This window comes from Hippocampus bargibanti, linkage group LG07 (assembly GCF_051943395.1).
Source record: "Hippocampus bargibanti isolate YZ-2025 linkage group LG07, ASM5194339v1, whole genome shotgun sequence".
Lineage (NCBI taxonomy): Eukaryota > Metazoa > Chordata > Actinopteri > Syngnathiformes > Syngnathidae > Hippocampus > Hippocampus bargibanti.
Genome location: NC_142740.1, coordinates 2,039,944 through 2,057,142, shown reverse-complemented (window position 1 = coordinate 2,057,142; position 17,199 = coordinate 2,039,944). Strand labels below are relative to the sequence as shown.

General features: G+C 39.0%; 1 protein-coding gene across 1 annotated transcript in view; it reads right to left on the bottom strand.

The window, feature by feature from the left end:
* rorca (RAR-related orphan receptor C a) overlaps positions 1-14,909 on the bottom strand; it is a 28,615-nt gene extending 13,706 nt beyond the window's left edge. The window contains exons 1-2 of the mRNA XM_088999978.1: positions 14,162-14,909; positions 318-403 (exon numbers count right to left, since the gene is read on the bottom strand). Coding sequence (XP_088856104.1) covers positions 318-403; positions 14,162-14,168 — 93 coding nt within the window. The 5' untranslated portion in view covers positions 14,169-14,909. The remainder of the gene's footprint in view (positions 1-317; positions 404-14,161) is intronic.
* Positions 14,910-17,199: the final 2,290 nt, after the last annotated feature.

Below are 17,199 nucleotides of genomic sequence, written 5' to 3'. Positions count from 1 at the left end.
AACATTTTTAAAAATGTCATTCATTGATGTTGCCCGTTATAATGCGGTGCACCTGATGCATGGAAAACATTTTTTAAAATGTCATTCATTGATGTTGCCCGTTATAATGCGGTGCACCTGATGCATGGAAAAGTTTTTTTTTTGGTAAATATGTCATTTGTTGAAGGTGCCCCTTATAATGCGGTGCACCCTATGCATGGAAAATATTTTTAAACATGTCCTTCATCGAAGGTGCGCCTTATAGTCCAGAAAATACAGTCAATTATTGGATGCGATAGAACTGCCGTGACGCAAATTTGGCACAAGCGAGGACTCACCTTGCAGCCTTCGCAGGTGATGACGCCATAATGGATTCCTGAAGATTTGTCCCCGCATATTTTACACGGTATCACTTCGATTTGAGCTAGAAAGAAAGAGAGAAAAAACAAAGACATCGTCGATTGAGAACGGGGCCCACGACTTGGTTGAAACAACAAAAGCAGTTTTTGTTCATCAAGCAAGTTTAATGACAACTTCACATCGGGAATTTGTTTTTTTCCCCCCTTCAAAGTCATTCTTAACTCTTTCGCTGCCATTCTCGAATTTACAGTTGCCCCCCCATTTCAAGCTCAAATAACTCCAGACCCATATAATTTAGGAATTAACTTTTTTTTTCTGATGAAAGAAGACAGTCCAAGGTTTCTTACGCTGCATTGAATGTTTCTGTAGTCCTAAAAGTTGTAATTTTGAGTTAAAAAAATCGGAATTCTTAGTTAAAAGTCGGAATTGTGAGTTAAAAGTCAGAATTTTGAGTTAAAAGTCGGAATTTTGAGTTAAGTCGGAATTCTTAGTTAAAAGTCGGAATTTCGAGTTAAGTCGGAATTGTGAGTTAAAAGTCAGAATTTTGAGTTAAAAGTCGGAATTCAGGGTTAAAAGTCGGAATTCAGAGCTAAAAGTCGGAATTCAGAGTTAAGTCGGAATTTTGAGTTAAAAGTCGGAATTCAGAGTTAAAAGTCGGAATTGTGAGTTAAAAGTCAGAATTTTGAGTTAAAAGTCGGAATTTTGAGTTAAAAATCGGAATTTTGAGTTAAAAGTCGGAATTTTGAGTTAAAAGTCGGAATTCAGAGTTAAAAGTCGGAATTTTGAGTTAAAAGTCGATATTCTGAGTTAAAAGTCGAAATTATGAGTTAAAAGTCAGAATACTGATGAGTTAAAAGTCGGAATTCTGAGTTAAAAGTTGGAATTATGAGTTAAAAGTCAGAATTATGAGTTAAAAGTCAGAATTCCGAGTTAAAAGTCGGAATTCTGAGTTAAAACTCTGAATTCTGATTTCCCCATTTGCTCTAGTATCACCTCATCAGCATAACTAAGCCTATGTTGCCTAAGAAGTCTATTGTACAAACAATCCAAATTGAACCTCACCACACCAGGGCGACTTAGTGAAGGGTTTTGCTGTTTTAACAAAATAGCTTCTTTTACTCCCCTTTCAAAGCATCTGTTTTCTTTCGCCAAGATTATAACCTCATTGTCGTCAAATGAGTGGTTGCTAGCTTTTAGGTGCATAATATGTACTGCCGATTGCCGATTCGAAATAACTCGACATCTAAGACAGCGTCAATCAAAACGGATGTCAGGCAACATGGCAGTCGGAATGGCTTTAAACGTCAGATGGCAATGCGCCGCGATTGAGCTAGCTAGAACCCCCCCCCCCCACCCCCCCACCCCCACCCGTGATTGACATGGGAGTCGCTGTATACATTATGCACCTTGAGTTGATTGTGGAAGCCTGAGCCTTCTTAGCGTGCACGGAACAGCATGTTCTTTTCATTACCGTTGTTGATCTAAGTAGCTGGGCCTCCTTCAAGCCCAGAATAGCAGGTCAATTGCATTAGAGGTTATAAAGTTTCATGGCTCTCTGTCAAACACTCCACCCCACCCCCGACCACCCGACACCCCCTCTTATTTGTCCTTTTCTAGAAAGAACAAATTACTCGCAGGCTCATTAAGAAAAATAAACCTACTTCTGAGAATCTCGAATGGGGGACAAAACAAAGTAAAACAAAAAGAAATGCTAATGATATTATTATTATTATTATTAATATTATTATAAAAGGACTAAAAGCTTCCTAGCTATTTGCTATTTATTAGCTGGCGAGCTAGCTCTATAGCAGGCTATCTAGCTAGCTTTCTAGCTGGCTAGCTATCTTTCTGGCGAGCTATGTATCTGTATCTATTAGCAATATAGCTGGATAGCTTTCTAGCCGGCTAGCTATTAGCTATCTTTTGGCTAGCTAGCTAGCTTTCTATCTACAGTAAAGTCTCGTTATATCGATATTCAAGGGAGTCCGAAAAAATGTCGATATAACCGGGACTATCGATATATCCGATATCAATATAACGAGACTTTACTGTATTTGAGTTATTTCCGGGTTGAGTGAACGCTAGCGCGTGTGGCTGCCGCTGCTCACCTAGAAAAAAAAAACTGATCCTGTGACTGTGAAGTGACCTTGAGAGTTATGAAAGGCGCTTAGAAATTAAATTTATTATTATTGTACTGGTCAGACCTCCACGAGGGGGCAGCAAAGTTATAAATAAATTTTATATAAATTATTATATAAAATAATATATTATAAATAATAAATTATTATATAAAAAAATATATATACATTTTTGGGATACACACTTTTCGCCTTACACACTCTGTCTGGGAACCAATTAAGTTCGTAAGCCAAGGTATCACTGCATATGGAAAACTTTTGAGAAGAAAAATGGGACGACATCGGAAGGATATTCATGAAAAAAACAAAATGGAAAGTGGAAAGGAGAAAAAAACAAAACTTGCTGCTCCCTCTAACTGTTCCTCTTCAAGGCCTCCATCCCTCCCGCCCAGCTTGTTATATAACTGCAGTCTGGCCGCATTCCATGAATTCGCGCATTCAAAAGGTGGTTGCCCGGGGTAACCGTGTGACGTTCAAGCTCGCTCGCTCGCCTCAGTAGCCATTGGTCGTCGGGGGGGCGGGCTGACTTGAGCTTTTTCAACTCGTCGGCTCGCCCGCCAATCAACTGAGCGGAATCCAAACTGTTCCACTGACACACTTTTCCCATTCAAGCGGGAGGTGATTAAAAGCCATTTCGCTTTTTTTTTTGTTTTTACTCTTTTTTGTCTTATTTCTTTTTTCCTCTCTTCACTTCTTTTTATTTATCTAGCTATCCAGCTATATATCTATCATCAAATGTTGCTTTTTAACGGCTTCACATCGCTTTTTTTTGTCTTTTATTTTTTATTAGCAATGAATAAATTAGCCACATGTAGCACTTTAACATAACATGTTTTGCTGAGAATACTGATGGAGATTCGGGGCACTATGTACTTGGCTATCTGTTAGCTACCTATCCAGCTAGCTGGCTATCTATTGGCTGGTTATCTATTAGCTATCTAAGCTAGCTTTTTATTTATTTGAGTTGTTCCGGGTTGGGTGAGCGCTGGCGTGTGTGGCTGCCGTTGCTCACCCACAGAAAATCGTATCCCGTGACTCTATCTATTAGCTCGCTAGCTGGTTAGCTGGCTATGAATTAGCTGTCTATTAGCTATCTATTGGCTGGCTGGCTATCGGGTAGCTAGCTAGCTAGTTTTATATCTCTGAGTTACTTCTGGGTTGAGTGAACGCTGGTGCGTGTGGCTGCCGCTGCTCACCCGCAGAAAAAACGATCCTGTGACTGTAAAGTGACTTTGAGAGTTTTGAAAGGCACTTATAAATGAAATGTATTATTATTATTATTATTATTATTATCTGGCTATCTATCTAGCTGGCTACCTGGATAACTATCTATTTGCTACCTATTAGCTATCTAGCTGGTTGGCTATCTAGCAGGCTATCTATTAGCTTAATAGCTATCTAACTATCTAGTAGCTATCAGTTAGCTATCAATTATCTAGCTAGCTCACTTTCAATCTATTTGAGTTTCTTCCAGGTTGAGTGAACGCTGGCACAAGTGGCTGCCGCTACTCACCCAAAGAAAAACTTATCTTGTGACTGTAAAGTGACCTTGAGAGTTTTGAAAGGCACTTATAAATGAAATGTATTGTTATTATTATTATTATATATCTATCTGGCTTGCTATCTAGCTAGCTGGCTACCTGGCTAGCTACCTAGATAACTATCTAGCTGGCTGCTAGCTAGCTTTCTAGCTGGCTGCTAGCTAGCTTTCTAGCTGGCTGCTAGCTAGCTTTCTAGCTGGCTATCTATTAGCTTAATAGCTATCTAGCTCGCTGGCTATTGGCTATCTATTAGCAAGCTAGCTAGTGTTCTGTGACTTATAAATGAAGTGTATTATTATTATTATAAAAGAGGAAGCGCTTCCTCCTTCTTTTTATTCATTTTTTTCTTTATTTTAAGGCATGCGTGGGCTGAGTAAAGGATGACAAAAGTTTTGTCAAACATACCACGGATGACATATTTTAAAGACGTGGAGTTGTTTCGAAACTAACTTGACATCTGGATTTATTCAAAGCGTGAAAATTACATGCGAGTCAGAAGTCGGTGGCCAGAACAGCTGTCGCCAATCGCGGCTCCCGACTTGTTGCAGCATGTCAAATATTGTGGTGTGAAATTTCAGCCTCGCCCAAGCCAGTCCATAAATCTATTTTTCGCTCGGTCGATGAACCCAGCGGGCAAATAAATGTCTGTATAATTACCACATGTAAATAATAAAAGCAAACGTGCATTAGCATTAATAAGAGAACGGCAGGGATAGTTGATGGCAATAATCCCAGGAAGATAAAACTTGACTTTTTAAATTGAATCACTTGTTTGTTACCTCCGCCAATGAGATTTAGCCGCATTGTGAAAAAAAGCAACTGTAACTTAGTCACCTAGCTTAAACGCAAGGGAGCGCTATTTGCTTTGATATTTCGTTTTATTCAGGAGCAAAAACGAAGAGATTAGAATTTATTCTGTTGTGTGTTTTATTTAACAAAAAAAGTAAAATACAGTGAGACCTCAACTTACAAACTTTTTGTCTTACAAACGTCAAATTTATGAAAATCAAACCTTATAATAAGCACTATTTTCATAATACACACCCACCACGGCTGGCGGAGTGATCTTCGGCGGAAGCACACGACCGAACAGCACCAGAGGTTAAGTTACCAACAGTCCTTATGGAAGTTGACTCTCCTTCCATAAGCCATCAACAGCCATCAAAAAGGGAAATAAAACTTTATTTTACAGCAGTTTATTTCTTTAATTACAGTCGTCATGTAATGTGCCTCTCTTTCCAAACAGCAATTCCCTTTGACCTCCAACGCCATTCCATTTAGCCATAAATGACCATCACAAATGTAAATAAAGTGACTTTATGATACAATGCAGTGTATTTCTTTCATTACAATACAATAGCACATTTATTATACATAGAATAAGGTATGTTGTATGTAGTTTTAAGGCTTATTTAGTTGAAAAGTATATTTTATGGAAACCCGGGAACGGATTATTCCCATTTTAATGGTTTCCTATGGACATTTTTTTTTAGATACACACTTTTCGCCTTACACACTCTGTCTGTGAACCAATTAAATTCGTAAGTTGAGGTCTCACTGTATGTGTATCTGATAGAGATTAGACAGAATAACAAGTTATCATATTATCATAGTTTCATGCTGTTATATGCTTAGTCAACATGTGTGACGCGAATACACAATTGAAGCACACAACCTGAGGGTCAATCCGAGGTCAACAGACACAGCAAGAGCTCACAGATTCGGAGAATATGCTTTCTTGTTACTCATCCAGTTATAAATATGATTCAAATAGTTCTGAAGAAGAAAGCATACATGTTTGCAATTGATTAAATAATTTATTCCGTGCCATTTTGAGGATCTAGGGGGGGGAAATGTCGCACCGAAAAGAGGCAGAAAATGGCGACAAAGCTCCGTGTAAGGAATTAATCAGCCCGTTTCCACAGGCTGATTAATCCTTACATGAAACTTTGTCGCCCTCTTCTGCCTCTTTTTGGTCTTACACAAAGTTTTCAGACCAAAGTACAGCAAAATGCATTGACGTGATGGAAGGACTGCTACAATGTGTCCTTTTTTCGGTCAGGGGCGTTCCTTCAGTGACGTCACGTACGGACTCGTCACCAACTCAAAAACAAGACTTCCGGAATATTCAGCGCGAGTCTTAAAAGGTCAAATATAGCTATATGCGGTGGAATCTTTGTAAAATACGCTCAGTAGAAGTCACTTGAAGTGATTTTACAAATTATGGACACAACTTCGGTTGTCCTTTAAAGATGTATAATAAAATGGACTTTTTTTTGTTTGCCTTTGAGTCGTACAAGAGCGACAAATTTAATCACCCCTTGTGCCACTCTCACCGATTCAACGTTGTAAAAGCGCTTGTCGGTGTAAACTTTGCTCTCTCATTCGAGCTAATCAAACAGTTCAAGGTCCTATTTACCCGTTCATTACCTGACATACTGTACTTAACCTACTCCGTGAGTTATTGCGGGATCAGTATTACATAGTACAAGTCCAAGTATAAGGCAGACATTTTAAATATCCCCCCGCCCGTCCGTTGATCCAGTGATTGAGTATTTTTATAGTATTTTTACACACTTGTCCTCTTAAAAAAATAAGAACTTAATAATAATAATAATAATAATAATAATCCACAGGCACCAGCGTTCACTCAACCCAGAAGTAACTCAAATGGATAAAAAGCTAGCTAGCTCATAGAGAGCTAATACATAGCCAATAATAATAATAATCCATTAAATTTTTAAGCGCCTTTCAAAACTCTCAAGGTCACTTTACAGTCACAGGATAAGTTTTTCTGTGGGTGAGCAGTGGCAGCCACACGCCTCAAATAGAGCGAAAGTGAGCTAGCTAGCTAATTGATAGCTAGCTAGATAGCTATTAAGCTAATATATAGCCACCTAGATGGCTAGCTAGCAGCCTGCTAGATAGCTAATAGGTATGAAATAGATAGTTAGCTCGGTAGCCAGCCAGCTGGCTAGCCAGATAGATATATAGCTGGATAGCTAGATAAATAGAAAGAAGTGAGGAGAGGAAAAAGGAAATAAGAATAAAGTAAAAAAAAAAGCTTGATAGCTCGATAAATAGATAGAAAAGTCGCGAGCTAGCTAATAGCTACCCAACAGCTAGCTAGCAAGATAGCTAGCTAGATAGCCAGATCCATCCTACATTGACTGAGGGTTCAAAATGCAAAGGCATCTTTTCTTGACTGACAAAATGGTTGCGGGGCAATTCATCATCGACGAAAGTAGGCCCAAATCACACACCGGCTCAATTTACACTCATGTTGCAGAATGTTTCCAGTAGACCGGGAGAGTCCATTTTGAAACGGGATGCGGCCGCAAACGGATCACAAAAAAAAAAAAAAACAACCCTAAAAGGCATATTTCCATCAGCGCGCATCCTAAAAAGGACTTTGGAAGATTTGTCGGTCAGCGTTTCACCAGTAAAAAAAAAAAAAATCTAAGGAACAACAACGGCGTTTGAATTTAATAAAATCACAAACGGAAGAATGGACTGTGATACCCAACACGTGCGCTGTCAAAGATGATCATCGAATTTAATATACAGTGATACCTTGGCTTACGAACTTGATTGGTTCCCAGACAGAGTGTGTAAAGCGAAAAGTGTGAATCCCAAAAATGTATTTCTCATAGGAAACCATTAAAATGAGAATAATCCGTTCCAAGGTCCCCATAAAACATAATTTTCGATTAAATAAGCCTTAAAACTACACAAAATATACCTGATTTTATGTATAATAAATGTGCTATGGCATTATAATAAAAGAAAACTGTACAATATAATAGTCGTTTTATTTACCTTTGTGATGGTAATTGAACACCTAAAAAGCCAATGTCTGTAAATAATCTGTTGTATATTATATATTTAGTAGACATTATGAACTTAACACAAATATCATTTTCTACTTTCTAATTTTCTAAGTATTAAAACTACACAAAATATGACTTATTTTATGTATAATAAATGTGCTACGGTATTATAATTAAAGAAATAAACTGTACTATATAATAAAGTTTTTTATTGACCTTTGTGATGGTCGTTGATGGCTTGATGGAATGGAGTGGCCGATTTCATCAGCATGAAACACTTGATGAGGAACGTAGCCATCTTCTTTCACCATCTTGAGGAATGATCCCTTGTAGGTGCTTTCTCTGCCATAATTTTACCTAGTTCCTCATCAATTGTGTTCTGTTTAGCTGGGTTGATAGTGTTTTGCATCAAGTGTACAGATGGCTTGTGCGGGTTATTTGTGGAGCCTGATTAATGGGATATTTTAACCTTACAGTCTACACTCTGCCTTTGAACTAACAATTGAAATTGGTTCATTTAAACGGAAGCAGACAGTTTTTTTTTTTTTTTGGGGGGGGGGGGGTAAACATAACAGGATCCTTCCCCCGACATTAGCGCAATGCTATCAAATCACCAGCTAGCAACAACTTTTTTCCACTGCGGCTAGCTGTCACTCAAAGATCCTGTTTCAAGACACTTGCCACCGACTCGGGTAAACCGTACTATGAGTTAGAGCGGCGGGATGGCTATAAAAGCGTCTCCAGCCGGCGTCGAACTTCCTTGCCAGACGACAATTATGCAACGGCGCTCCAATGTCAATTGGCGAGACGTCAAATAGCGACAGCCTCAAGTCTGATCGGAGCGGTAAGAAGGAGTGAGACCATTTCAAGATTTGAAGACAAATAATAAGATCTTGAAAAGAAGAAAAGAAGCATTGCTAGGAACAAACATATCAGCATTAGCTTGAATGAAGCTATGTGGATGTATTTAAAATAATAATAATAATAATAATAATAATAATAATAATCATACATTTCATTTCTAAGCACCTTTCAAAACCCTCAAGGTCACTTTCTAGTCACAGGCTAAGTTTTTCTGTGGGTGAGCAGCGGCAACCACACGCGCCAGTGTTCACTGAACCCGGAAGTAACTCAAATAGATAGAAAGCTAGCTCGCTAGCTAATAGATAGCTAGAAAACTATTATTATTGAACTGGAATGTATAATAGCAGGGAGGAATTAAGATTTTGTACGCTGGCGATCGCCTACCACGGTTGGACGCCATCTTGTCTAAAGTTAAACGTGTGATAATAATAATAATAAAAATTATAATACATTTCATTTCTAAGCACCTTTCAAAACTCTCAAGGTCACTTTGCAGTCACAGGATAAGTTTTTCTGTGGGTGAGCAGCGGCAGCCACACGCACCAGCGTTCACTCAACTCGGAAGTAACTCAAATAGATAGAAAGCTAGCTAGCTAATAAATAGCCAATAGATAGCTAATAGATAGTTAATACATAGCCGGTCAGCTAGCCAGCTAGATAGCTATATAAGTAATAGATAGCCAGCTAGATAGCTACGCGCCAGCGTTCTCTCAACCCGGAAGTAACTCAAATAGATAGAAAGCTAGCTAATAAATAGCCAATAGATAGCTCATAGATAGCCAGCTAGATAGCTATATAAGTAATAGATAGCCAGCTAGATGGCTAGCTAGCCAGCCAGTGTGCTAATAATAATAATAATACATTTCATTTCTAAGCACCTTTCAAAACTTTCAAGGTTACTTTACAATCACATAAGTTTTTCTGTGGGTGAGCAGCGACAGCCACACGGGCCAGCGTTCACTCAACCCGAAATTAACTCAAATAGAGAAAAGGCTAGCTCGCTAGCTAATAGCTAGCTAGACAGCCAATTAGATAGCTAATAGCTAGCTAGCTATCTAGCTGGCTACCTATCACTTTATTTGCTATCTATTAGCTATTTAGCTGGCTCGCTTCAAGTTTCAAGAAAATGGATTGCATTGGATCTCAAAATTGGAATCCGATTATTTTGTATTTCTTATATGTAATGAGAATTTTGAAAGGCGCTTATAGATGAAATGCAATATTATTATTATTTATTATTATATGCATTTTATTGTATTTAGATATCAAACATAGGATATGGTATATAGTTGAATGGTTCTCGTTACATCATGTGTATGCTAGCTTTTTTTGCTATCCAGCCGGCTACCTAGATATCTATTTCCTGTCTATTAGCTATCTATGTACCTATCTGGCTGTCTATCTATTAGCTAGCTAGCTATCTACCGAGCTAGCTATCTCGCTATTAAAAAACGGTGTCGGTTGTCTTTAAACGTCACATCTCGCAATCGCTAAGTTGAACAAACAGATGTGGCTAAATCGCAACCGACTTGGCTTGAAACTATTGGCAAAGTTGAAATCAACATTCCCATCAAGCACAATAATTGTATTGAGGGTGCTATCTTTGCAACTCTTGTCAACATCAAGTTGGTGTACGCGGGCGTTCTTCCTTGAAGCTGGAGATAATAGCGCAACGGAATCTCAGCCTGTAGCCGTTAGCGAGAGGAGAGGTCACCTTGACACATACCGAGTTTCGCTTAAACAGCCGCAAGGCCGAGCGTTGAATAGATAGCGATGGTGAGCACTCCCGCGCCGGGCGACCTTTGGCCTTTACGCCCCCCCCCACCTCTGTTAGCTTAACAAAGCAAACTGGTTTTCTCATAGTACAAGCAGTCGTACAGGATTCATGGTTCATCGATGACAAGGTTTCTTCAGCCGTCATCTGTACTTTTTTGTCGGACGTTTCGCTTCTTATCCAAGGGGCTTCGTCAGCGAACAAAAATGTGCTGGTAGTTTTGGCCCAATATATACATATCGTCTGGGAAGTAGGAAGTAGGGATATATATATATATATATATATATATATATAGGGCCAGAGCTACCAGCAAAATTTTTGTTCGCTGACGAAGCTTCTCGGATCAATAGCGAAACATTCGACACCGTCAAAGATGTACAGATGGCGGCTGAAGAAACCTTCTCATCGGGAAAGATTTTCAATGAATCTTTTTCCCCTCCCCTTTTCTACAGCCCCCATTTCAAGCTCAGATAACTCAGACCCATATAACTTAGGAATTAACTTTTTTTTTGATGAAAAAAGAAAGTATAAGGTTCCTTACACTTAATTGAATGTTTATGTAGTCCTAAAACTCAATATTCTGCAGGTCCTGCAATTTGAGTGAAAATGACAAAAACCCTGGCACTGGAGTGGACACGTTTTTTTGCACATCGTCTGGCAGTAAATGAGTTAAATGGTTATTTAATACTGATAAAAGTTATAGAGGTGCGGTGGGGAAAAAAACTAAGCATCCAGTGGAGTCCGATTGAGTTTCTCTTCTCTCCGGTTGATGCGAGTAACCCAAGCTTGACAGAGGAAAGCAAGTTTCACCTCAAGCCTGCTGTGCCTCGTTGTTTAAATGCGGGCTTGCTGTGCCCATATCCGGCTTTGCCGCAGCAGTGCGCGAAACGGGTGGACTGTTACATCTTGCGCGTTACGATATACAGGAACCCCACACGAATAGGCACAAACCCTGTCACAATTAGCTACCAAAAATACAAAACAATTACAATAATAATAATAATAATACATTTCATTTATAAGCGCCTTTCAAAACTCTCAAGGAATGCGACTGAATCATCTCGAGTTCGTAAAAAAAAAAGGGTTGTTAATTGCCAATATTAATACTTGAATAAACATTGATACCTTGGCTTACGATCTTAATTGGTTCTCAGAGTGTGTAAGGCGAAAAGTGTGTATCCCAAAAAATAATTTCCCATAGGAAACCATTAAAATGAGAATAATCCGTTCCCAGGTCCCCATAAAACGTAATTTTCTACTCTCTAATTTTCTAAGCTTTAAAACTACACAAAATATATATACCTTATTTTATATATAATAAATGTGCTATGGTATTATAATTAAAGAAATAAACTATAGTATAATAAAGTGGTTTTATTTACCTTTGTGATGGTCGTTGATGGAATGGAGTGGCCGATGTCATCAGCATTAAACACTTGATGAGGAACGTAACCGTCTTCTTTCACCATCTTGAGGAATGATAGGTAGGTGCTTTGTCTGCCATAATTTTACCTAGTTCCTCATCAATTGTGTTCTATTTAGCTGGGTTGATAGCTTTTTGCATCAAGTGTACAGATGGCCTGTGCGGGTTGTTTGTGGAGCCTGATTGAGGGATATTTTAACCTTGCAGTCTACACTCTGCCTTTGAACTATCAAAGCTGAAACCTTCTCACTGTTGTCTGCCTGCAGCTCCGTGTACGAAAAAAGTTTGTATGCCAAAGTAAAGTTTGTATGCCAAGGTAAAATGTTCATAAATGTAACGTTCGTGAACCGAAAAGTTTGGAAACCGAGGTGTCACTGTACAACAAATGATTATCCCCAAAGACTTAAATATTATTTGAAACTGATTTTGAAGACCTTATAAATATTTTTTCTTAACTCACCCATATTTTTTACATAACATTCTCCCCTCCCCACCCCTGAAAAAAATATCACCGCTTCTTAGTTTGTGCGTGTGTGTGTGTGTGTGTGTTATTTTTTTTATGTAATCCTTTGCGGATTTAACTCAAGGTGAATATAAGGGTGGGTCAATAGATCACTTCCTTGAGAACAATTACGGACGGCTATGGTGTCACATTGTGGATTTTTTTTTTGGCCATTAATAAAGTGCGTACATACACAAACTTTAACTGAGGATCGCTAACACACACAGGAAAAAAATGTGAGTTTGTGAATAATAAACAAAGTCCCGATGGCGACGGAAAAACATCTTTTTGTTGTTGTATTATTTCAATCCAAAAGTTCAATTGAAATGACAGCTTGTGCTGCTGCGTGCTTATCGATTGGGTATGCTTACAAGCGGACATTAGACTATTCATTTTGTGGGGGGAAAAGGAACATAGTTCTTCATTGAAAAGTGATTTTGCAATGACCACACACACACACACACACAGACACACATTCCTGTTTCAATGGATTGCGAGGCCCGGATAACTCCAGATAAGGAGTGAGGACCACCGTTGCTGATAAGTTTAGAGAAGGACTAGTGTTACATTTGAACACTAAATGTCACGCCATTTTCCACGTCAACTTCTTTAAAAACAAAGAAATAAAAAGTGGACTTGAAACTGAAATGACAGCAGGAGTGAGGACTCTGAATGGGTACATTCAAAGTCCTCACCCCTGTCGTGAATTAGGATAATATGACGTTTTACTTTTTGTTATATGAACTTTTTCTCTTATTAACCACACACGCACGCACACATAAACACACACAGTGAGTAAAAAGTGTGTGTATCCAAGTGAAATGAAAATATACACCAAAAAATCATTTTGGGTGAATTTGTGAGGACCTCTGAAACTTTAACAGATGCATATATAGACCCTTTAGAAGTCTTTAGAATGAAAAACTTGTGAGGACCGGCCAAGGGGTCCTCACTTGTCAAAAATGTCCTCACTATGTATGGTATAAAAGGTTAGTGGCCCTCACAAGACTAGTCATACAAACACACACACGCACACACACACACACACACACACACACACACACACACACACACACACACACACACACACACACACACACACACACACACACACACACACACACACACACATAGAAACTGTAATCCTCAATGACATAACTAGGTCAGTGGAACATCTCCTATTCCCCCACACGTTGACATAACAACATAAAACAATGTAAAACTGAAAAAAGATCATTTGACAATAAGAAAAAAAACAATAACAACATTAGTTTAACACAGCTACTAACGTGACAGTACAGTTTGCTTTGTATGCTGGGATAACTTCACAGTCAATCGGGATGATCATTAAGTGTCAGAAAAATGAAATTTGGCAAATTAAAGAACTTTTATTCAAAGACAAACGAGACAAGCACAAGGAGGAGAAATCGATCGCGCCAAGTGTCTTTTCTCTTGAATAAGCCTGCTTGGCTCCCTCCCTCCGCCATTCCCTCTCTCACTCTTACATAACCGAAAGTCAAGCCGCCTGAGAGACAGCATGCGCACTCGAAAAATAACACCTGACAAAACTCTCTAAATATTTCGTGAATAGATGTGAAATTATAAATATGTACAGTAGTTGTTATTTTATGATCGATGTTTGACTATATTTCCTGTATTTTTCATGGTGCGTTTAAGTGGTTCCTAAAAAAATACTAACTTTGGACTTTTTTTTAAACAAAGTTTTTTTTTTTTATCAAGCAAGCCTTACCTCTCATGTCGCCGGTTTACTCATACAAATGGCAGGAACGGAGAAAAAAGCCGAAGCTAAAACAGAACTTGGCTTGAACTGTCAAAACGACAACTCCTCATATAGCTCGTGGAGCCTTTTCGTCTCCCCAAAAAAGCGCGTCCACTATACGGCTAAGGGGAAAAAAAAGCCGCGGTGAGTTCAAGTTCGTCTACTTTCTACGCAGTCTTCCTTCGACGAAGTGGGTGGGGGGGGTAGCGTGTTATGGCTGGTTCGAAGCGTTGAACCCACGCGTGGTCTCGCAGCTTCTTCCTTCCTGCTCAGGGGCGGTCGCTAACCTACTTTCAACGACGCGCGGAGTCCACATGATCGTCACCGGTCCAGTCAGCCCAAGCCAGCCAGCAAAGGGAGCGAACGAACCCGCCCGCCCGCCGCGTGTCGTGGAAACAGGCGCGCGTTCGTACGCACGCAAGCAGGGCGTGCGTGCGTACGTGCGTGCACACCCCCCCCCTCTCACCCCTAACCCTTCTCTCGCTCTCGCGTGCGTGAGAAAGTGTGGCAGTGTGTCAGTTCAAGCGGACGGCCACGCAGCGTGGGAAATATTACGCGGCAGGGAAAATGATGTGCATTTTTCTATTCATCGACGAAAATCCATAAAATAAAGCCATCGTGATGAATCTATCAAATGTATTTTTCCATCTAACGATCCACCAATGAAAAAAAAATGACGATGACCTCATGATCCAAAGCTCAGGTTGTCACACTGCAGTTCTCCAGATTGCATAATTCGCATACAGTGATACCTTGATTTACGAACTTAATTGGTTCCCAGACAGAGTAAGGCGAAAAGTGTGTATCCCAAAAAATAATTTCCCATAGGAAACCATTAAAATGAGAATAATCCGTTCCCAGGTCCCCTGTATGTTTTATGGCATCAAACATAATTTTCTACTTTCACATTTTTTAAGGCTTAAAACTACACAAAATATATCTTATTTTATGTATAATAAATGTGCTATTGTATTATTATTAAAGAAATAAACTCTATTGTATAATAAAGTCGGTTTATTGACCTTTGTGATGGTCGTTGATGGCCTGATAGAATGGAGTGGCCAGTTTTATCAGCATTCAACACTTCAATAACGTAGCCTTCTTCTTTCAACATCTTGAGGAATGATCCCTTTTAGGTGCTTTCTTTGTGATAATTTTATCTAGTTCCTCATCAATTGTGTTCTGTTTAGCTGGGTTGATCGCTTTTTGCATCAAGTGTACAGATGGCTTGTGCGGGTTGTTTGTAGAGCCTGATTGATGGGAATTTTAACCTTGCAGTCTACACTCTGCCTTTGAACTATCAAAGCTGAAACTTTCTCACTGTTGTCTGCCTGTCTCTAATGTTTAAACCACCTCCACTCACTGCTACATTCTTGACCAATCACGTGGCTTTAACCGAAGACTGGAGGCGGGGAATAGAGGACAAAAACAGTCGGCTGCCATTTTGTTGCTAGAAGAAAGGGCTCGTTCGCGAACGACACATCACTCATTGAGGCAGCTACGTGTACGAAAAAAAGTTTGTATGCCAAGTTAAAGTTCGTATGCCAAGGTAAAATTTTCATAAATTTAACGTTCGTCAACGAAAAGTTTGTAAGCCAAACCGAAGTATCACTGTGTTTACCTCCACCAAAGCACCTAATTCAAATTAATTTTTTACCTATAAGCAGATAAGAGATCGTTTCGTACATTTTTTTACACCACTCTCGGGAGCGCGGGTATACTTTTACTACCTCGTTTAAAACTTTGCAACCTTGTGTAACTTTATTGACTTTGCAGTACTTTTAAGTACAGGGCTACAAAATGGGCTTTGCGGCTGCAGCAAAAATACACATTAACGCCAGATGTTTATATAGTCCTAAAACTAGCTAGCCATGTATTAGCTATATAGCTATCTATCTAACTAACTTAGCATGTGACTATAAAGTGACCTTGAGAGTCTTGAAACGTGTTTAGAAATTACACATATTATTGTTGTTATTATTAGCTATGTATTACCTAGCTAGCTAGCTCTGTATCTTTGTGTTGTAATATAATACAGTAAAGTCTCGTTATATCGATATCGGATATATCGATAGTCCCGGTTATATCGATACTATTTCTATGCACGCACGGAGAAAATTACATGCGCGCAGGGTCGGATATATCGATAGTCCCGGTTATATCGATATTTTTTCGGACTCCCTTGAATATCGATATAACGAGACTTTACTGTAATATTAATACATTTGATTTCTAAGCGCCTTTCAAAACTCTCAAGGTCACTTTACAGTCACTGGATAAGTTTTGTGGATGAACTGTGGCACGCACACGCGCCAGCATTCACTCAACCCGGAAGTAACTCAAATAGATAGAAAGCTAGCTAGCTAATAGATAGCTAATAGAAAGCCAATAATAATAATTAGTATCATAGTAATACATTTAATTTATAAGCACCTTTCAAACCTCTCAAGGTCACTACAGTCACAGGATAAATTTTTCTGTGGGTGAGCAGCGGCAGCCACACGCGCCAGAGTTTACTTCACCCGAAAATAAGTGAAATCGATAGAAAGCTAGCTTGCGAGCTAATAGATAGCTAATAGCTTACATTAAAGTTTCAAGAAAATAGATTGCATTGGAAAGTAAAAACAAAAAATAAATAAATAACAAATAAAGGCGCGTGTGGCTGCCACTGCTCACCCGCAGAAAAAAAAATATCCTGTGACTGTAAAGTGTCCTTGAGAGTTTTGAAAGGCGCATATAAATGAAATGTATTATATGTACAGTAAAGTCTCGTTATATCGATATCGGATATATCGATAGTCCCGGTTATATCGATACTATTTCTATGCACGCACGGAGAAAATTACATGCAAACAGGGTCGGATATATCGATAGTCCCGGTTATATCGATATTTTTTCGGACTCCCTTGAATATCGATATAACGAGACTTTACTGTATATATTATATGTATATATTATTATTATTATTATTATAAATCTGGGCCCGCTTTACAAAAGTTTGCACACCC